We start from the raw sequence: 22,821 nt of genomic DNA, 5'->3' as shown, positions 1-22,821 counted from the left end.
AACAGCCTTTGTCTGGACCTGGTTTTGGCCCAATGGCAATGACCGATGCTGATCTTGGATATGCAGCTCCTTAGATGGAGACAGAAGTGAGGAAGCACATCTCTATCACCTTGTTTTCCTCATTTTCACTCCTCGATAACGCAGCTAAGTCATAGAATCACTTCTTGCTAGGTTGTTTCTTCTCAAGACACAGCTCCCAGTGGTTCCTCTTCTGCACCCTGTCCTGAGGATGCTCTGGGTCAGAAAGCTGAGGCAGCAACATTCACAGCATCCACGCATGTGGCCCAAGGTGCTGCTGGGCTGCGCTTCTCAGCAGAGAGCACAAGTGCCTCTGACATTTCAGGCATGTCATAGGGCACGGACTTGGAGAAGCAAGAGAAAAACATCCAGAAGAGAAACAATGGGCAGGAGGACATCCATGATCTGTCAGGCAGCCAGGGTCTTTTGCAATGAGCAGCACATGTCATGGAATGATGGAATGGTTTGAGTTGGAAGGGACCTCAAAGCCCATCTAGTTCCACCCCCCTGCCATGGGCAAGGACTCTGCATCAGGGGCTCCAAGCCCCATCCAACCTGGCCTTGAACACCTCCAGGGATGGGGCATCCACCACTGCTCTGGGCAACCTGGTCCAGGGCCTCCCCATGCTCACAGAAGACCATTTATTTCCAAGATCTCATCTCAATCTCCCCTCTTTCAGCTGAAAACCATTCCCTCTCATCCTGTTCCAGGACTCCCTCATCAAGAGTTCCTCCCCAGCTTTCCTGTTAGCCCCCTAGAGATTCACAGCCCCCCTAGGGGGCTGTCACAGACAATTACAGAATAATATGCCTAAGGAGACTTTTTAACTTTCATAGGCTGTATGGGTGGTTCATGACCACGCACATGACATTTTATGTATATATGCTTTCTCTCCCTACCTGTTACAAGCCACAATACCCCAAAGTCCCTCTTCCTACCCATCCATCCACTTCTGGACGCCTTTCTTATCTATAAGTCTGCCCCTTTGGCCACCCACTGTCTGACAGCTATTCCAAGTCTCTCCCCTCACAGTTTGAAGTAAATATGGATTTCCTCACAGTTATGTAACTCTAATTTCATTCCAAGACTTCTAAACTTTTGGCAAGAGGAGCCAGGCTGATGCCATATTGGGTTAATATAACTCTGTGATAACATTTGTTTTCAAAACTACTCACCTGCTAGGTGAGATTGTAGTGCTTTCAAGGTATGATATTGCTGTACTAAAAAAAGTATCACTTTTGTTTTAGCAACAAAATAAAAAAGTAAATCTAATCTTTGGCTAAACAGAGAAAATCCAGTGATGAGTCTGTACAGGTTGGACACAAGGATAAGGATAATACACAGAGGTAACGTGGTTAGGAAACATAAAGCCTCGAATTTTAAAATCCCTGATTCCCACAATTGCTTTGGGACATCATTTCATCCTATTCTTACCATGTCGGCAATCTCCTTCCGAAATGTTTATCAAATTCTTCCTATTCCTTAACTCTCACTCTATTGTCTGCTACATAAATGCAAGTGATGCTACGTTCCTTGAACAAACAGCCTTTGCATTTCATTTAAAAAATGTGTCCTAGGGCACGGTTAGAATTCCACAAATGGTATAAAACACAAGCATTTGCAGGAACTAAAAGTATCCAAAATGCAAGCTAGTTTGAACTGTCATAAAAACCCTATCCAGTCAAACACGCCAGGCGCCTTTATGGAAAATAAGCAACAAAACCCAAAAGCCAAGGCAAGCATTCTGCTTTTCTGTTACATCTCGGTATCCAAGATGCATGTATGGGATGGAGGGGCACATCCTCTCCTGGACAAGAGGGATGGATGCTTCGCCTATTGGCTCCCAGTGAACACTACTGACTTATACAAGCCTTGCACCTGACTTGCAAGCGAGCTGCTATGAAACACCACTTAAAAACAGATTTTCTGAGCAAATGACTCCTCATCTGACACCAATCCTCCACAAAGCGCAGCGCTCTGCAATGTGCACACACTTGCACACACTTCAAACCACTTATCCATGCTAGAAAGCTGCTTACCTGTGACCACAGGGTATGACTGAGGCCCGGGAACGCTTGCTCCCAGATCTGCAGAAGTGGGGCTGGTTATATTGGCCTTCATGTCATCTAATCCACCAGTTAATGATGCCATGGCTGAGTATTCAGTTGCCTGGAAAAAAGAAACAAAAGTCATTTTAGTGACAACAAATATACTATTAAAGAGCTCTTGCCTGTATGACAGAAAGTAGATGCCATACAGAACTCAGAAATCTTTAGTTCGGTCAGTTTTAAAGGCAATACTCATTTACACGAGGCTGTTATGCATTCAAAATGCTCTATAAATGGCTCCGTGCTTATCACTGATGTTCTTGGAGAACATTAAAATCACCTTTCTTTACAAAGGAGAAGCCAAACTCGTCAAAACGTAGTAAGGCTTTCCGTAAACAGGAATTTCGTAGAGTAACAGGGGCTGTAACTGCTGCGTGCAAGTTACGTGTTTGTTAAAGAAAACCATTCCTGTCATTTAACCTGAAGCCTCCTTATTTCAGTGGTTTCACTTGAAGAGACACGCACCAATGAGCATGTGGGAACAGAGTGTCCTGCTTCCCCTCTTTTCTTGGGAATGCCGCATTTCCTCATTGATTGTATGTAAATAGAAGCACTTGCTTACTGGATGGATCTGTAGCCAACAGTTGCTAAATCCAAATAATTTAAAAACAAATCACGGGACTGTTGTAAGGATGCTCTCTCATGTCATGGGAATTTTTTGATCTCATTAATCAAAACTATGGTAAATAAGTACAGGTCCTCAGAAATCACATTGTGTCAGTCCTATAGCCCTGTAAAAGTACAGGTAGCAGGGGAGGTCAAGACATATGTCCAGAAGGAATTCCATTACTTGACAGAGAACTTATCCACATTTGCCTTTTTCCATAATTTCTTATTGTCAGGATCTTTCACACAAAACTGGGGAAGTTTCCTTTCCAATTTCTCCCTTCCCTCTTGCTATTTGCACTTTTAAGTTTTAATCTCTTATTTGTGAAATGGCAATCATGCCCGTAGTGACCAGCGGGTGGCTTCAAGTGAAGAATAGTAATAGGAACAAACAAACTGAATGACATGGACTACGAGGCTGATCCCTGATTCCCTACAAGGCTGTACTTCTGTGGCCTAAGTCAATGCAGAAGCTGTCTTGTGGCCTAAGTCAATGCAGAAACCTAGGACCCCGTCAGTCTTTGAAGCTACCAATTTTGAAAGCTCACTTTTTTCCCAAGGAAAGAAAAGCTGTTCTGAGTAAACACATCTTTCTCCCTCCTCTCCAACCTTCTTGTAAGCATCCAAGAACCCCCACTCAGACTGCTATTCACCAGGAGCTCCGCACTTTGGGTCAGATACTTCTGTTTGTGTCTCTCTTGCTCAGTTCTCACTCAAACTGAAGTTGATGTAGATGGATAAACCCGTATTAGCAGTTCTGTGTTATTTGATGCATTTCTATTCTGCGGATGCAACTTGCCTGAGGCACGAGTACACCCTGCCACCTTGAAGGATCCCATATACAAACCTCTCGCAGATGAGCACATCAAATACTTTTTGCCAGTGACCAGCTGCTGGCCACCCTGTCCCTTCACCCTGCTGTGGATTAGCACTGTAGGGTCCTCTGGAGCAAAGGTTTCTCAGCAAGGACTCTTCTCCTATGTTTGTCCCTAATCTTGGCACTAGACTTGTCCTATTCCTCAGCCCTTCCAGCTTATTCCTCCTCCAACAACCCCTGTGACCTCCCTTTCTTCCATCACCACAGCCTCAAAGATGCACACGCCCACACCTCTGCTTCAGCTCCACTTCTGCACCGTAGGGAAGACAACCCTTGAATCTTCCCTCTCTGCACAGGATGCCAATGACAGTCCAAATCTTTCTCCTCTCTACAAGTGCAACTAAAGTTGCTGCTTATCATTCCACACCCCAAGGCACACATTTCAGCCTTTCCACACCACTCCACATTGTCCCACATCCCACCCCACAGTGGGTACGTGCACATGTGGTGGCATCACCAACGAGACACCAGAGGAGCAACAACACAGCTGCAGTCCTGCAGAGTCATCCCCGGCAGCCAGTGATGCACAAGCAGTGTGGGACAGCCCAGCAGTACAGCAGAGGGAAAAAACTGCCCTCATGTACTGTTGTGTGACATTTCTGATGGCTGAAGAAGAGCACACATCACTCCCTGGGGATGGATGTTTTATTCCACTCCAGTTCCTCTAAGAAAGACATAACTGCGCCATATGCAGACTGGAAAATCTCTATATCAACCCACAGCACGATGATACACTCCTCCCCACTGGCAGCGTGTGAATGCAGTTTCCAGCTTACGAAGGTGGATGTGTCCTCTTGTACCACGGGGTCACATGTGGGCTGGGGCATGGGGTGCGCGTCCAAGCCCTACAGACAAGAGTGGCACAAAACCAAACGGGATCAGTCCAAGCCTTTCCCTGCAAACCCCAGACATGGGACTCCACAGTAGGCTGCAAATGTTGGAACACCACAGCTTGCTTACCTTCTAGGGTCCAAGGATCTGACCTACGAAGAAGCAGGACCAGGTCATACCTCTTCACTGAAACAATCTGAGAGCACCACTTAATGAAAAGTGAGCCTGGATCTTCGGTCTCAGAGGGACCGGCCAGTCTCATTGTTGGAAGCCCGCAGCTTCTAGGGTGCAGCACACCCTGCCAGGGGCCAGGACAGTTGTAATCCCTGCTCATCCATGCCACCCCACCATGGGGAAACTGACCAAAGCTCACCAGCACAGCCCTCCTGTGGGCAACGCTGCCGCACCTCACCCACCTGCAGCAGCATGAACTCAAACCACGGGACCACTTCTGCAGACCAGAAGGAATGGAAGCATCATGGGAGCCCAGCATGGCACAGAGGAGGAATCTGCAGCTGGGCACTAAGGCTCCAGGAGACAGAGGCGTGACAAATGGAGATTCGGGGTCCCTCCCCACTTTTGGTCCTCAGCTCACTGCAGAGAGGAGCTGCAGCTCTTTTACAACAACAGAGCAGGAACTTTTCCAGAGGTCAGAACAGTGGAATTTTCAGGGATTTTGCAGCCACTTCCTGGTTCTCAGGACAAAACCGCGCCCATATCCCTCCTCAGAGCCATCAGTGACTGATGACCAGCAGCCACACAGACCACGCACCAACCACCATCACTGCACCCAGCACCCAGGCAGAACAATCCCGGCCAAGGGGCAGCCTCAGAGGCTGCTGAACCCCCACCTCCTTGCACAGTCCCAGCAGAGGAGTGAATGCCTGTGTTGCACCCACTGCTGTCATCACAGCACCCACCACTGAGCAGCACTTACACTGCCAGGACTGGCGCAGTGGCAGGGAAATACTGCATAGCTGAGATTGCACCAGGCTATGGGTGGTGCTTGGCTGTGGGCAGAAAAGGGAATGGGCCGCTGCCAATGGTGAGGTGCAGGGAGAAGAGGGCCTGTAGAAGGTATCTTCTGACCCTGAAGGTGTAGGGAGCAGAGTAGAAGAGCCTCCGCCCCAAATTGACCAGCAGGCACTGTCTGTAACCCTCTCACACCTGTGTAGGGGCTGGGAGACCACAGAATCCCCAGAAGCAGCATCAAGCTTTGCTGGTGCTGTGGGTTCACAGAGCTGAGCACTCACGCACAGCAGTGTCCTCTCTTCCCACTCACCCCAGCCAAAGACCATCCTTCCAGACACACTGTTCAGAGACGAGAGGAAACCCCAAGGGGACACAGCATTCGTGGAGCAGCCCCTAACCTCAGGGCCCATCAACACCCTCCTGCCACCCCTCCCCAGGAGCCTCTCCAGCTGCTCTGGCAGGCAGCAGGAGAGATCTCAGGTCTGATTCTTCCACTGGAGCCACCGGTGAGGAGCAGCCCAGGGTGGCCGGGAACAGCCAGGGCTCCCTCCCCACACAGCGGGAAGCCCAGCCTGCTGCTCAGTAGGTGAAAAAGCAAGAGTCGGGTGTTCAGTACCCTAGAAATTACCTGAAAAATGACTGCCTGCGGTTGTACCACGCACTGTCTCATCAGCATGGAGCACCACTGCCATAGCATGGAGGAGAGAAAACACAGACATGTAAAATGAGGAATATATAAAAGGAGAGACCAAGAGGGACAAACCAAAAGAAGGGGCAAGGTGAGATCTACTGCGCTCCCTCTGCCCCATCCCACTTGGCTCGGGCAGACGCGACCTGGGCACCTTGCAGGAGGGTGGGTTGAGGAGGAAAGCGGTGGTTTCTGTACACCCATGGGCAGCAGGGTCCGCACCATCCATCCCTCACCAGCCTTCAATGCAGAGTGCAAATGGGCAGGTCGCTGTGCTGGTAGAAATTTCATATCCACCTCCAAAAGCTTTATTTCTGAACATTGCCCCTGAGGACATAGAAGGTGATGGGAAGATGCAGGGCATAGAGACTTTCGGTACCATTCCCAAAGCACTCAGGTACTGAGGCGGGCTCTGCTCTTTCCTCCTGTACTATAGTGAAGTGGTGAGGCAGCCCTTCATGAGCTTCACCCTCCGCTTTTCCTAGCAAAGAACCCCAAGCATAACCCACCAAAATGTTTACCCACTCTACATGTATGGCAGTTTTCTCTTTGAGATTTACCTGGTGCTTCATTCCAAAGCGGGGACAAGAATGCTCCCTGAAACAGCCTGGTTCTCAGGTGCCAGCCTGAGGAATTCAGGGAGGCCCCACTGGCAGGGATGACCCAGCTGACAACTGCACCCCTCTCCTGCCTCATGGTTTTCAGGGACAGACCCTGCACCCCTCAAGAGAGATTGCACCGAACAAATACAGAAAAGAGGTGCCTGCTGTGCAGGGCAAGTGGCTGCTGAAAGGAGCCAGCTGGTGCCCACTGGGACTCTCACATGTTGCTTTTGGCATCTGCTTCTTTTTCCAAATCACACCTGCAAAGCAGCAGGCAGGCATGAAGCGATGCCTCTATGTCCTCCTGCTACTGGCACAGCCGCCCCAGGGCACACGGCACTGCTCAGGATGCAGCAGCAGTGCAAGAGGGGATTGGACTGTCAGAGCATCACACCAGCCTGGGGACTGGGAGATTCAGTTTGCCTCTGCATGGGCCACGCACTGCTGTCCCTTGCAACAGACATGGCATACACAGCGCTTTCCACACCATAAACCAGTGCTTCCCAGCCCGGAGAAGAGAAGGCTCCTGGGAGACCTTAGAGCACCTTCACTAGCTGAAAGGGGCTCCAGGAAAGCTGGGAAGGGGCTTTTGATCAGGGAGTGCAGGGACAGGATGAGGGGAACAGTTCTCAGCTGAAAAAGCGGAGATTGAGATGAGATCTTAGGAAGAAATGTTTTCCTGTGGGGGTGGTGAAGCCCTGGCCCAGGTTGCCCAGAGCAGTGGTGGCTGCCCCATCCCTGAAGGGGTTCAAGGCCAGGTTGGGTGGGGCTTTGAGCCCCTGATCCAGTGGGAGGTGTCCCTGCCCATGGCAGGGGGGAACTGCACGGGCTTTGAAGTCCCTTCCAGCCCAAACCATTCCAGGATTCTATGATTCTCCTCATTTAAACCAGGTGTTAATCAGAGGTCTCTGAAAGGCACAGCGCTGTCCCCCAGCTCACCAAACCCCCTGCTTGCCCCCAACGGCAGTAGCAAGCTGGACCTTGTGCCTCACATCCCAAATTCATCACATCATAACACCTTAAAATTAATAAATAAAGGCAGAGGTAGCGCATGCCAGGCTGTCTGTCCATGGAAACCCCCACCTCAGCCTGACAAAGGGGAGAAATTTGTAACATTAGATATGGTTCGGGGAGCTTAATCCAAAGCAGCTGTAATTAATCTCCCCAGGCTTATCAGAAACCCAGCGCCGCTCGCAGCTGCACGGGCACCGGTGCCTCTCTGCCTGGAATTTTATGGGAATGGAAAATCCACCCCAGTGCCCTCCTTCTCAGCTGCCTCTGATCGGGACAGGAAAGGCACCTGGAACCCTATTTATCAAATCCTCACTGCTGCTGCCCACCAGCCACCCCTCCATCTCATAATTTACATCACATCCCCTGAGCTCCCACTGTAGCCACCAAAACCAATTCTGCTTGGGAGTAAAAGCTAATTGGGGACAAACCCCAGTTTCTCTTTGTTTTCAGGGATGTCAGGCTCTTCGCTGTCTCATGGGGAGTAGAATCATAGAATCACTATGTTAGAAAAGACCATTGAGATCATCAATTCCAACCATACCTGTCCACCACTAAATCATGTCCCTAAGCACTTCATCTGCTCGCCTTTTAAACCCCTCCAGGGATGGGGACTGGGAAGTTTGATTTCAGCTGTACAACCCTTTTCCCTCTGTTTAAATGGAGAATTTCTGGGTGCCCCTGTCACAAAACATGTATGTTCTTAAAAAATTAACAGCTGTGCTTCCTTTTAGCCCAAATCCAATTAGGATTGCGCACTTCCCGGGAGACCCCTCTAAAGACAGTGGGAATTAGCTAGTGCACCCTGCCATGAACACATTTACCCTCATACTTCAGAATAACTGACCTGTTTTTGACCCAATCTTCAGATTATCTGCATGTGGGAAATGACATGCTATGTCTTACATTTCCACACTGTGATCCATAAGCGGATGCAGCCGTTCTCAGGTTTTCCAAAGGGACCCTCAAATCCAATCTAAATGCCTAGAATTTACCTGTTGTTTTTCTTTTATACATATAAATAGCTGTGTTTCCATTCACTCTTTGTTTCTCATTTTCATTTTGTTCTAATATCTGCATGTAAATGTCTGAAAATAGCATCTGTAATTGAAGATTATGAAGTATAGCCAGCTCCTGACAGGCTGCTAAGGAAGATGGATTATCCTCATTTTTCTGTAAATTTTGTCAATTTTGGAATTCATAAGCTATCAACACTGATCAAAATGTGACCGCACAGCTGTGTCAAAGTGGATGGCGCGGTGGCGGCACAGCTCCTGAGGAGGATGGCTCTCCCCAGCTGCCTGACCTGCGGGAATCCTTCCTGGCTGCTCCCTGTATCTACATCCCACCCCCTCACACACATACACACACACACACCCCCAACAAAAAAAAAAACCAAGCCAAAATGAAATATTTAAATAAATAGATTGAGAGTACGCAAATCCTCTGATGCGCTGATTCACATCACAAAGCGTAATTTATTGCATGTTCTCCCTTTTTATTTATCCCTAAGTAGTAAACACGATTTCCATTCAGGGGGTTTGTTATGTTCCACTCCTACCAGACAATCACGGCACACTTGAGGCAATTGTTTAGCCTCTTCCTCTCAATTTTCCCATTACTGGGAGTAAGTACTGTTGGGACTCTTTAATAGCCCGACTGCAGCCCATATCAATAACAGATGAGGTTTAATCGTCCAACACAAAAATTATTTAGGCTCAGTAAGGACATTCAATGTCATTTGCATAATGGCATTTCTATCCTGAGCACCTAACCCATCGTGCATAAACAAGGCCCTGGGACCATAAATAATAATAAATCATGACGTCCACGCTCCTCTTGCTGTAATAGGAGCCTCTCTTTGCAGAAATTATTTCAGCAGGAAATGGGCACTGTAATTTTAAAGACATGTGGCATCGCACAGGCCACTAAATCACCTCGCACACACGCACGCACACACACGCACCGCTAACAACAACACCCCACTGAACCACAGCGCAGAGCACAGCCTGCGCTTCATGCCGGAATTGTCTCTTTTTCCTTTATTATTATTATTAGACAGAGCTAGCAGACCAAGAAAAAGCAAGGTCTGAGGAGTGTGTGCAGTGTCTGGGCATGCGCACAGGGGTAGGACGGACCCCAACCTCTGCAAATCATAGAATCACAGAATCATCACAGTTTGAAGGGACCTCTAAGCTCATCCAGTCCAACCATCAACACATTACCAACATGCCCACTAAATTACATATTGAAGTGCCACGGCCACAGGCTTTTTGAACCTCTCCAGGGCCGGGGACTCCACCCCTGCCCTGGGCAGCCTCTGCCAGGGCTTCACCACTCTGTCAGTAAAGACATGTTTCCCAATATCCAATGTAAACCTTCCCTGGCACAACTTGAGGTCATTTCCTCTCATCCTATCGCTTGTTGCTTGGGAGACGAAACAAGCACCCACCTTACCACAACCTCCCAGTTGCCCAGCCAGGACAGAGGAGGCCAGCGAACTCTTCCACTGGTTCATAAGCTGAAGCCTCCACAGAAATCAACAAGGCCACCTCAAAGGAGGGGAATGGACACACACATCCTGATGAGCTGAGGTGGTTTGCCACATCTCAGCCTCATCAGGTCCACAACAAGTGCCTGGGTGAACAGAGACAGTGCCATGATAGTGAGAGCTGACCTCTGCTTTTGACAAGATTTCCAAGTTTCATCATCACACATTTATCCTCTACAGCTCCTTCCTCTCCCCAGGGGTCAGTGCTGCGTCCAGTCCTGTTCAGTATCTTTATCAATGACCTCGATGAGGGGATAGAGTGCATCCTTAGCAAGTTTGCGGATGACATTAAACCAGGAGGAAGCGTGGATCTTCTGGAAGGCAGAGAGGTTCTGCAAAGTGACCTGGACAGGCTGGATCCACGGGCTGAAGACCACAGAATGAGGTTCAATCAGGCCAAGTGCCAAGTCCTGCACTTGGGACATAACAACCCCATATAGTTCAGGCTTGGGGAAGAGCATCTGGAAAGCTGCCTGGCAAAGAAAGACCTGTGAGTGTTGGTCGACAGCAGCTGAACATGAGCCAGCAGTTGCCCAGGAGGCCAAGAAAGCCAACAGCATCTTGGCTTGGATCAGATGCATCATGGCCAGTGGAACAGGGCAGGGACTGTGCCCCTGCACTCAACCCTGGTGAGGCTGCACCTTGAATCCTGGGTTCAGTTTTGGGCCCCTCACTCTGAGGAGGGCATTGAGATCCTGGAGCGCATCTGAAGAAGGGGAATAGAGCTGGGGGAGGGTCTGGAGAACAAGTCTCACAAGGAGCAACTGAGGCACCTGGAGTTGTTTAGCCTGGAAAAGAGGAGGCTTAGGGAAGACCTTATTGCTCTCTACAGCTGCTTGAAAGGAGGTTGTAGAGAGCTGAGTGTTCGTCTCTTCTCCCAAGTGACAGGTGATAAGACAAGAGGGAATAGCCACAAGCTGCGTCACGGAAAGTTTAGTTTGGACATTAGGAAAAATTTCTTCACAGAAAGGGTTCTCGAGCACTGGCAGAGTGGTAGAGTCCCCATCTTTGGAGAGGTTTAAAAGATGGGCAGATGAAGTGCTTAGGGATATGATTTAGTATAGACTGGTATGGTTGGAGCTGATGATCTCAAAGGCTTTTTCCAACCTAATGATTCTATGAAATACTCCCATTGTCCTCCAGGTCACAAATCAAGATAACAACTCACTCTAGCTACCTCTGCACTCATCAGCACTGCCTAGTCCTGCATGGGCTCTTCCCTGCCATTTCCACACCAGAACATCCAGTATGGTTCACTGAGGAACGCAGAAACTACACAGCAAGTTCTTTAGGAGCCTTCTCCCAGCACCAATGTCACACACCCAACCCAACTGCTGCATCAGCTGTGGCACAGGCATCTCCTCTCCAAAACGGCATCTGCCCCAGCCGTTCCAGCCTCTCTTCTCCCATTCCTCCTCTTTCTCCCCAGGAAAGACCTCACTTGCTCCTCTCCAGCTTTTTCCATTCAACCACATGAACGTTTTTCCTTATCCCTTCCTTCCCACCCTCTCCTCATGTGGCTCCTCTCACCCCAGCACGAACTGACCGATGGCCCGGCTGCTCTGTCGGCAATTTCCACCGTCCTACACACAGCACTGAGAAAAGGGGCACCCAACTGAAATAAAGAACACATCCCACCCTGGTGGGAAAAGTACTTTGCTTTGTGTAAACTCAGCACATAATCATAGAATCACAGAATTCTTTCAGTTGGAAAAGCCCTCTGAGCTCATCCAGTCCCACCACCAGCCCAGCACCCCCGTCTCTACTGAACCCTGTCCCCAAGTGCCATGGCCATATGTTTTTCGAACCCCTCCATGGATGGGGACTCCACCGCTGCCCTGGGCAGCCTCTGCCAGGGCTTCATCACTCTTCAGTAAAGTAGTATTTCTTATTGTCCAATCTAAACCTGTCCTCATGCAACTTGAGGCCATTCCCCCTTATCCTTTTGCCTGTCACTTGGCAGAAGAGACCACCAACACCTGCCTCACCACAGCCTCCTTTCTAGGAGCTGCAGAGAGCAATGAGGTCTCTCCTGAGCCTCCTCTTCTCCAGACTAAACAGCCTCAGGTCCCTCAGGCACTCCCAGAACCCCTGGGCTCCAGACCCTTCCCCAGCTCTATTCCCATTCTTCAGTCACACTCCAGCCCCTCAATGTACTTCTTGTTCTAAGGGCCCTGAAACCAAGCCCAGGATTTGAAGTGCGGCCTCACCAGTGCTGAAAACCCTTTTATGCCACTTGTTGGCACAAGATATTCCCAGACCTGCTGTTTCGCAGGACAGGAACTGGACACTTTCGCCCACAGCAATAACAGTTTCAGCCACAGGAGGAGGGAAAATGCATGACTCCCCACCACGCTGGCTCCACTGCTTAAATGGAAGCACCTGACATGGGTGAGTAGAGAAGAAAACACAAGCAGCAGCACAAGCAGGTGTTTCATCACAGAGAATACAGGGTAGAAATATGAAGGCACACTGGAAACACGCATGAAGTGCTCATCAATATTGCCAGAGCTTCAACTGACCCTGTTGACTGCTCCAGACACTGGAGAAGCCTGAGGCAAATTTGCAAGAACAACATTTGTGTTTCTGTAACACTTTCAGATGAATCATCTGAAGGTGTTTCACAAATGTCATCTGAGAACCCTTTCATAACACTCTCTGTACCAAATAAGCAATTGTGCTCAATAAACTCGGTTTGAAAAAGCACTGCATGGCAAAATACCCCAGGCAGGGTTTGCCACAGACCAAGCCTCCCAGGTGGCCACAACCCCAGCAGCTGCTGCAGCTCCAGGTCCACCAGCTCCACCTAGATGAAAGCCACAAGGTTTTCTTTGTTTTGTGCTGCGCTGCAAAGTCAAAGCTGAAAAAAACCCACATCAACCCAAAAAAATCTTGATTTGCAGGCTGCTTTCAAAGCCAAGTCTTTGTTTCTCGTAAGTCTTTCACTTCTCCTGGGAACTGGGTGAATCTACAGGGGCCAAGAGTCTGCCGTTTTCTATTCTGTGGGTGGCAACTTTCCCTACAATGATGAATTCCCCATCAAATCCCCAATGTGTAACAGACTTCATTAAAAAAAAAATCAAAACACAACACCAAACCAAACAAACATAAACAAATACACGAATATAATTTTCCAAAGTTTTTCTTTCATTTCTACACTTAAACCCTTGTCCAGAACAGGAAGGGCCACAATGTATCAAGACATACTGCCTGTGTTTCTGGAAAAGCCAGAAATATAAAGACAAACTCTGTTCTTGGAAGATTTACCAAGCACTTCTACTTACAAGACCTTGGATGCATGGGATTAGGGAGGCAGGAGGTACCAAACTTGTGCAGAACAACCCATGAACTGGCAAAGGGCAATGAGATTCTCCTGGGCTTGGACCCCTTAACTAGAGTGGTTCATGCAGCAAAGATGTGCCAGAGAGAGTTTTGGGGGATGTGGAGGTGTGGAGATCCTCCCTGCCCCTCCACTGTGCCACAGGCACACTTTGTGTGAGCTGAAACCCTGGGCAGGGGAAAACCTGGGGAATGATGCAGTGCTCTCTTTGATGATGAACTTTGATGTTCAGTAATGATTAATCAGCACTGAACTCAGCTCATCTTGTGGGGTCAATCTTGAGCTGGTTTTCCCTTTCACTAGTTAACTCTAGCCCCTTGGAGTGTTGAGGCTGGCAAAGAAGGAGGGACTGCCCTCACCTGGCCTGGAGATACCCGCTTCCACATCAAAACACTCCTGGGGGAGGAAAACAGGCTCCTCAAAACATCAGAACACCTGGAAACAGGAGAAATTATCTGCACACAGGTAGAAAAGATGAAGCCAAACAGAGGCTGGTTGACCAATGAGCAGGGTACCTACAGGGTGGTGGTTCAAGGTAACAGATTCTGTGTGGTGACACTCACAGCCTGCTGCTGCTAGAGGCGAGATGATGAGAGAGGAAAGTTTTTCTTAAACTCCTCACCTCTGTTCCACACTTACGGAAGCCATGGAGAGTCTCCTGGAGATCCCTTCCCAGGACTTTGTGTTCCATTTTTGTCACTATGCTGCCGGCGTAAAGTGCCAAGGCGAAACCTGGTGACTGGCAAAGCATCCCCTGCCAGTGTTATCCAACAGAAATAGTGCCAAGGCTGCAATTTCCAAACACACTGTCCCCAGAATTTCGGGGAACAAGCACACCATACTCCTCCTCGATGGTATTTCACTCCCTGAGAAGCCTTCTGCTGTGCCTGAACACTGAGGAGCCAGGCTGCTGTCGCAGGCACTGGACATGAGCGTGTGTGCCGGAACTCTGGGAGCATCACCAGGATGCCAGGACCAACCAGGGTCACATTGGCTGTGGTGTCCTCTGGGTAGGGAATGGACACACGCTCTGCCCTGCTGGAACCAGACGTGGTTCCCAAACAAAGCCATGTAAGCCGGGTGACAAGCCCCAGCAATCCCAACGGAGCAGCATTAGCACAAACACGGGCCATCACTGGGGCTTTGCCACTGAAGGAAGGGGCACTGGGAGAGTTCTAGTGATTTGCATACATCCTGAAATCCCCATGACTCATGCACTGCTGCTCACCCCCAGCTTGATTTCGTTGCACTGATTTGGCCCCATGCTTACCGGGGGAAAGGGAAGAAGCAGGTGTGGCCCAGTGGCTCTTTTTTCTTTGCTTTTTGGCCTGACTCGCTGCAGCATGGTTGAGACAGAGAGACCCAGAAGAACAAGAAACAGCCTGTGGGTTTCCTTACATGACAACAAGGACTTCCACACTCCGTCAGTATAGCAGGATGGGTGCAAAGAAACCCCAGCTCTGTCCTCCAGCAGCAGCTTCTCTTCAGCAGGTCAGAGCTGCCAGGGCATTGCACACTGGGCACCGCAGGCCACTGGAAACGCTTCTTATCGCCTTCTGGAAAGGTTTTCAGAAGAAATCTTGACCCCAGGCTTCCTCCCACTTCCAGATGAAGCAGGAAAGCTGGACACTGCTTGATCCCACAGGGAGGAACCCAAGGGAAGGGGCATTGAGCTCAGTCAAGGGCACAAGGTATCCCCAGCTCTCTGCCCAGACAGGAGAACATGCATCCCTTGAGTCATCCCACTCGGGTTTCTTCCCACTTCTTTTGCTCACTCAAGGACCAGATGTCTCAATTCCAGTCCCTGATGTCCATGCAAGCTGCAGGGTGCTTTGCAGAGATGACGCTGATGCAGAGAGATGTTAGCAGGATGTACAGCCCCTTGTCATGCTACTTCCCCAGGAACTCACTGCCACCACAGCCCCACTACCATATGGAACACCAAGTGTCGTACAACATGGGCTGCTGTGACTGTCACCACCAACACAGCGTGTCACAACAAGGTAGCACAGGCAGGGAATTTTGTGCAGTCTTCACAAGCTCATGCACAAAAAAAAAAAAAAAAATGCTTGTAAGGGAGAGAGCAAAGCAGCAGGGATGCAGTGATGCAGGCATGCAGGGAGTGCAGGGATGTAGGGAGAGCAGGGATAGGATGAGGGGAGATGCTCTCCCATGCCATTACTCTCCTTCTCCATCCAGATAGCAAGACCATGCTGGACATTGTCCTTCTCTAGAGAGCCAGTGCACAAAGCTTGTGGCCCCATTCTGCCTCTTTGTCTTCTCCCAGTACCACCAAAACATGAGTAAGTGATGGAGAACAGGAGCAGGGATCCTGCAACAAGTCTCACACATTGAAGGCTCAGCCTGCAGGAGCCAAGGGCAGTCCAAAGCCTTTGGCCAGCCCTTGGTCCAGTGCTCAGCACCCTCCAGCACCCAGGGGTCCTGGCAGACAGAGGAGCACTAGCCAACACCACTGTAGAGTAACCTGTCATTTCTCTGGGAGCTGATGGCTCCTCATAGACCTGAGGCTGTGGTTGGCAGCATCATCTCAGGGCTCAAAGCACTTTGTGCACCAAGCAGCTCTTGAGCAACCACCTTATGCAGGAAGACAGGGCAACTGCAAGTGCTGTCTCCAAAGAGCGGCCTGCTCCTTCCCTGTAGTGTTACGGCTGAACACTGCTCCTCTCCAGCCTCTTTCACATCTCTTTAGATTTTACCATTGCTGAAAGCTGCCATTAGGCAAGAAAAAGTACTGCAAGCCCAAGATCTCCTTCTGAGCATCAGCAGCCTCTGATACCCTCAAAGGGCGTGCTTCCTGTCTCCGCTGGCAGAGATGGGCAGCACATGCTCCCTGCAAGTGGGGAGAACTCCTACACCATGCAAGCACCTTATCATGGCATACAGCAGCAAAGTCCCAAAATCGGGGAATCGCCACAGAGAACAACTCTGTGTGCTGATGGATGAGAAGCTGGACATGAGTGGACAACATGCGCTCGCAGCCCAGAAACCAGGCATGTATTGGGCTGCATCGAAAGCAGTGGGACCAGGAGAGCAAGGGAGGGGATTCTGCCCCTCTACTGCACTCTGGTGGGACTGCATCTGGAGCCCTGTGTCCAGTTCTGGAATCCCCAACATAAGAAAGACATGGAACTGTGGGAACAGGTCCAGAGGAGGCGATGGGGATGATGCAAGGGCTGGAGCACCTCTGCTATGAGGACAGGCTGAAAGAGCTGGGGTTGTTCAGCCTGGAAAAGAGAAGGCTGCAGAGAAACCTTAAAAGCAGCTTCCAGCATTGAAAGGGGCTTCAAGAAAGCTGGGGAGGGACTTTTCCCACGGGCCTGGAGTGATAGTTGGAAGGTGGAAGATTTAGATTCGACATAAGAAGGAAATTCTTCCTGCTGAGGGTGCTGAGGGCCTGGCCTAGGTTGCACAGAGCCATCATAGCTGCCCAATCCCTGGAGGTGTTCAAGGCCAGGTTGGATGGGGCTTTGAGCTCCTGATCCAGTGGGAAGTGTCCCTGCCCACGGCAGGGGGTGGAACTGGATGGGGTCCAAGGTCCCTTCCAGCCCAAACCATTCCATGATTTTATGAACCAACAGAACAACCACAGCAAAGGGCAGTGCTGTACCCCACTGAGTGTCAGGAGCATCTCAGGGTCATCCTGGAAGGGGACAGCACCGAGATCCCCTCTGGCCCTCAGCAGGCTCCATCTCGAGTGGCTGGGAGGGAACACATTCCCTTACAGAGGGTGCGGGAAGGAGGTAGCACCGCAGAGCTTTGGCCCCCGCAGCTCCCACAGGGCTGAGGTCACGGGTGCCCCTGCTCCCAGCTGCTGTCCCTTGGCCGCCCTGCCCGCCCAGACCCCGTGCCCTTTCCATTCAGCAGGGGTATTGATCCGCTGGCAGCAATGGGCTGGATAATTAGCCAGGAATTAGGGTTTCTATTACAGCCAGGAGGCTGCCCCAGCTGATTTATCACCTGAATAATTTACTGTGATTGAAAGGAAATTAAAATGAACTCCATTTGACAACTGTGCGCTTTTATGGGCTTTAGTGAAGACTCAAAAGCCAAATTAATAGCCTGGTGTTGTTTAATAGTCTACTGAGAGTAAATATGGGAAGGTTTTTCCTCTCCTGATGTGCTCTCTTAGGCTGGATTTTAGAGCTGTTTTTTTTCCCCCCTCGCAGGAATAAAGCCTCAGTTTGGATCAGAGGAGATTTCAGCTGGAAGAGGCACAGCTGTAAAAAACACAGAACTGGCCTTGCTCACTGCTGCTCTCCCTCCGCTGCTCATTTCTGTCAGCAAAATCAGGGAGGCCCCGTACCCCACAAGCAGTCGGCACCCACCGGCTGCCCCTCAACCAGCGTCAACCCCCACAGCGGCATCAGCACAGCCCACTCAGCTGCTGACCCTCACCACCCTCCGCTGGAGGTATGCACAGACCTGGCAGGCTGATCCTGAACTCACTTTTCCTTTTCCTTTGTCTTCCTATTCTTTTCTTTACAGTGTTAGCATTTGTGTCCATTTGTTGAGCTGTTTGTTCTTGCTTCACAGAATCACAGAATGGGTTTGGTTGGGAAAGACATTTAAGATCGAGTCGAACCATCGATCCACACCTGCTAAGTCTGCCACCAGACCATGTCCTCAAGTACGACATCTACTCAGCTTTTAAACCCCTCCAGGGATGAGGACTCAATCACCTTCCTGGGCAGTCTCTGCCAGTGCCTGAGAACCTTTTCAGTAAGGAAATTCCTGATATCCAACTTAAACCTCCCCTGGTGCATCTTGAGACGATAAGGCGTCAAGAAGCTTCGTTTTCCTTTTCCCCGTGCTCTTCATTTACTTAACGTGTCACACAAGCCATGGGTAAGAACTTGCTCAAATCATTTCTGCAGGTGACAGATCAAGAAAAGATTTTACTCTGGACATTCAAACACAGCCATGAGTTACTGTCATGGACAACATAAAGTTTTGGGAAAACACAAGCAAACATTAGATTTACATTTCTCTTTGCAAGTCTCAGAGTACTTTAAGGTCTTCAGCAGCCTCTGTCCTCCCAAAGGTAGTGTTCTTCAGGGGAAAAAAACCCAAAACATTATTCACCCCTCAGGGACCAGGGCTAAGCATAAAGTCCTGCAGTTCACTCTTTCCTTCTGCTTCTCCAACACTTTGGGAATCGGTGAGCCACACTGACACACAAATGGGTGGCACATTCTGGATTTATCTTTGACATTCCTGAAGATCAAACCCCAGTATCGTAAGGAGCAGGTGCATTCCTGCAAATATATCACCCAGTACAGCTCCTGGCTGTGGAAAAAAAGAGATTCCTCTTCCAAAGCCTGCGTGTACTTGGACAGAAAGCAAAACCTGACGATTTCCAATAGGACTTATGCCTCTTTCTTGGTCAGATCAGAGAAGGCCTTCATCACTGCTCTCTCTGAAACAGATGGCAATCCATTTGTAACTGCAATCTTTCCTGTTTTTTCATTTTATTCGTAATTTTGAGGGGTTCCTCAGTTATCCAATTTCATCCCCCTATACTTATCCCCAGATCCAGACTTAACCTGCTTCACATATCACAAACACTTGTATTCGTACACATTCGCCAGGTTACTGGTTTCAACCTAAGCCCATAATACCTACATTTTATCCAAAAACAACTATTCAGTTTAGTTCTAGCTAAAAACAATGGGAAAGCATCTACAAGGGCCTGGGAATTACCTGGTATTAGCAGCAAGCAATCCTTTTCTTAGTCAGTGACCTACGTAGTGTTGAATCTGGTCACATCATGTTCTGCCTCATTATGGCCCTGATCTAAAGTCTGTTGAAGTCAATAGAAATATTCCTCCTGGCTTCAATGAGTATTCTATTGGACCTACGTGTGGAGCTGAAAACACATGAGAATCCATTCCTGTTGTGGACAGAAATCCAGCACAGATAAAGCTCCTCTTTATTCTGAAAAAAAATGCACTGCTCTTCCTGTGGAGCTGATCCTACAGTGCATCCTTCATCCCAGCGTTCCCTGCAGAGGCATCAATCCCACTCTCCCAGCCACCAAAAGTACGTCAGTCTGTAAGCCCTAGGCTTGTTCCCCTGCACCCAACCAGCCTCTTGTGCCTCAAGCACCCAGCTTGTGGTTGTTTCCTAGGTCATGATCTCCAGAAGCATCTCCTGTCCATGCCGTCACTGATGAATGCATTTGAGTCAACGGTTCACATGACCAATGACACAGGATTAGCCAGAGCAGGACAACTTCTCCAGGGAGCTGGTGAGAGCTCCTCCATCCTTCCGGCTGAAATCATGAGAATCCACCAGAGAACAATCAGCCCCACAGCCATACAGAGGGGTTTGTCAAGTACAGGCAGCACCCCCAGCTCCTCCAGCTGGATGCTCCTAATGGACCAGGCACTGGAAAAGTACAACACTTCATACAGCTTTATGCATAGGAAGGACATGGGATGAGTGCCAGTTGTGGATACAATCTGAATTATTGGTGCAGCGTCCACGAAGAGGAGCTGGTTGGGAGTACAGTAGGTTGCCACGGATGGAGCTGCAGAACACAACTCAGGGTGGGCAGGGAAAAGCCATCCCTTGTGTCCATTTGGCTTTGCTGCTAGGGAAGTCTGGACATTGGCTGTGCCAGCAACACAAACAGCTTTCCTGGTGGGCAGGGGGTCTGCACGATGGAGCCAACAGATAAGGGAGCAGCAGCACCCAGCCACAAACACACCAACAGGCCCAGAGAAGAAAGCAAGAATGTCTGCCAGGGCAGGAGGCAGATGCTGTGAGGGCTCTCCCTCTCTCAGACCTGAGCATCGTGTGATGCTGAAGACACAGGCTCTGTCCCAGCTGCTGAGCATGCTGCATGGTGCTGGTGCCGAGTCATCAGCAGAACAGCACCACGATGGTGGTGTTGCAAACACACCACCGTGTGCATTTCAAAATCCGTGCCCAGGAATACGTGAAATCAGTTTTCCATGAACATTTGCAGCCACTGCAAATCGATAACCACTTGTTTGAAAAAAAAAAAAAAAAAAAAGAGCATGAAAGGGCATAAACGTGAGGGAAAGGCATTATTTTGTACATGAATTAATGTTTATAGCAGGTTTGTGTCAGGGGGAGGTGGCCCAGGGTGCCTCCAGAGCACCACCTTCATGCCTTGGTTACTCCCCCATAACATACAGATGCAAGAGGACATAACCCTGCTTGCACAGTCAGACTTCACCCTCAGGCTTCCCAGATTCCAGGGGCTGGAATTCACCAGCCATTGAGCATTTTTCACACTCTATGCATGCAGGTATCACATCCCCATGCTGCAGAGCACACAGCAGTGCACACACAGCAATACCACCAGGCAGGAGTCATGACGAGGCACATGATGGTAGATGACTAGCAGCTACCCACCATGAAGAGTCCTTGATCACACAAAACTATGGTGGGATCTCTGCCTCACCCAGCACAGGCAATGGGCTCTGTTGCATTGGGCACCCACCATGAAGGGAGATGCCTTGCTTCAACCCTTGCCACACTCAGTCTTTAATCACACAAACCCATGGCGGGATCCTTGCCTCACTCAGTGCATGCAATAGGCACCATTCCTCAGCAAAAGACTGCCTGATATTTTATTTTCCTGTCATTGTGCAGTGGTTGCCTCCTCTCTCAGCACTGTACGAGCCCTTCCCCAAAGACGAGTGTCCATTCCCTGTGGGTCTCTCTGTAGAAGACACAGCGTACAGCAGATGTGAAAACTCGGGCGATGCTTGAAAAGAGCAGAACATATTTTGAAGTGAGAAATAACTCATGAGTCTCCATTTCATACAGGTGAACTGCAGGAAACATTATAGATGGAAAAGTAAAGGAAATTGACTGGAAGCACTCAAAGTAAAGGCTGTGGCAGCACGGAGCAAACACTCCCACATGGTCCATCAACATGTCTACCTACATGCAAACTTCTCACCAGCCAAGTCCAGATTTTGTCCTAAAACAGATCAGGAGGACTTTGGGCAGCAGGAGCCTTCAGCTGGGGACCGAGCACACTGAGTCTGCAAACACTTTGCTGTGCAGGAGAGACCTACACTGCAGCTCACTGTGGCCCAAGGACTGTGTGCAGCAGTCGAACAAATGAGGAGGAAGACTTGGAGAGGAGCCACAAAACAGAGAGAAAAAAGAACTTCTTTGTCTAGATGTCACAGTTCTTCTAGTACAACAACTGGAGCCCTCCTCAGGCAAACAGCACAGGGTTGTTAACAAGTCTGTGTGCCCCAGTAAAACCAGTGATATTCAGCTGGCTGCTACTGGACCAGGTTTCTAGCAAAACAGACAAGCAGTGGGTCAGTGGCTTCTCTTAGACTTCTCCCCACACCTCAGCTCTATGAGGAGGACACCTTTTCCTTATTTTCAACTACAAAAATACTTCATGACTCCATACATCCACTGCTGACCTGCCTTTTAATGCACGGCGCTGGGCTCAGTGGCAACCTGGACAGCCAGGTACTGAAGACAGGTTCTGGTTTCCCACATATCTCTATCACAGGGATAATTCTGGATTTCCAAGTTGCATCATTAATGTTCTCAGTATTTGCTTCCTCATTGATTTCTTTGGCTTTACTAATTGTTCCATACAGCTTCTCTGCTCTGGTCAGCTTTCTCAACATCTTCGCTTGATACACCAAAGAGGTAAAACATGATCACTCCAGTACACAGTGGGGTTCATGCTGCACCCTCAGGAACCAGAGCTCATCACACAGACGACATGCGTTCATGTTGAAAGCCCCACTTCACACACCACCAAAATGCAGAAGCCAACACCAAACAGTAGCGAACATTTTACCACAGCCCAGCCTTCCAATAGCAAAAGACAATGCTCCAACCTATATCAAAGCAAGCTACAACCTCCATCTCTAATTAAACTTAGAAGCGCCCAGGCCAGGCGATTCTGCTAAGCAGCTTTTGAACACCATCATATCACATTTCTCAGCATAAGGATGACTTCCCAAAGCAGATACAGAGCACCCTATTAAAGAAATTAATAAGGGCATATCTCAAATCTTAACTCTCTGGCAGCATAGCCATTCTAGTCACAGCTGCTTAGGTGGACCCAGAGAGATCCATGCTCCACCAGCAGCCTAATATCCCATATTTGACAATCGGGACAACACTCCAGCAGTATCCTCATTCAATCCTTCCATTCCTCCTATTAAACCATCAGAAGTTTAT

At 49.3% G+C, this 22,821-nt stretch overlaps 1 protein-coding gene across 6 annotated transcripts in view; it reads right to left on the bottom strand.

Moving 5' to 3' along the window:
- Positions 1-22,821, bottom strand: part of PAX5 (paired box 5) — a 152,266-nt gene that overhangs the window by 72,249 nt on the left and 57,196 nt on the right. For 4 of the 6 annotated variants that reach the window (XM_054054158.1, XM_054054154.1, XM_054054159.1 and 1 more), the window contains exons 7-8: positions 6,042-6,098; positions 2,059-2,188 (exon numbers count right to left, since the gene is read on the bottom strand). In XM_054054158.1, coding sequence (XP_053910133.1) covers positions 2,059-2,188; positions 6,042-6,098 — 187 coding nt within the window. The remainder of the gene's footprint in view (positions 1-2,058; positions 2,189-6,041; positions 6,099-22,821) is intronic. The other 2 variants (XM_009562949.2, XM_054054157.1) reach the window with 1 other exon arrangement.

Source organism: Cuculus canorus, chromosome Z (assembly GCF_017976375.1).
Source record: "Cuculus canorus isolate bCucCan1 chromosome Z, bCucCan1.pri, whole genome shotgun sequence".
Taxonomy (NCBI): Eukaryota; Metazoa; Chordata; class Aves; order Cuculiformes; family Cuculidae; genus Cuculus; species Cuculus canorus.
Note: the sequence above shows the minus strand (reverse complement) of the source record. Positions and strands in the feature narration are given on the sequence as shown.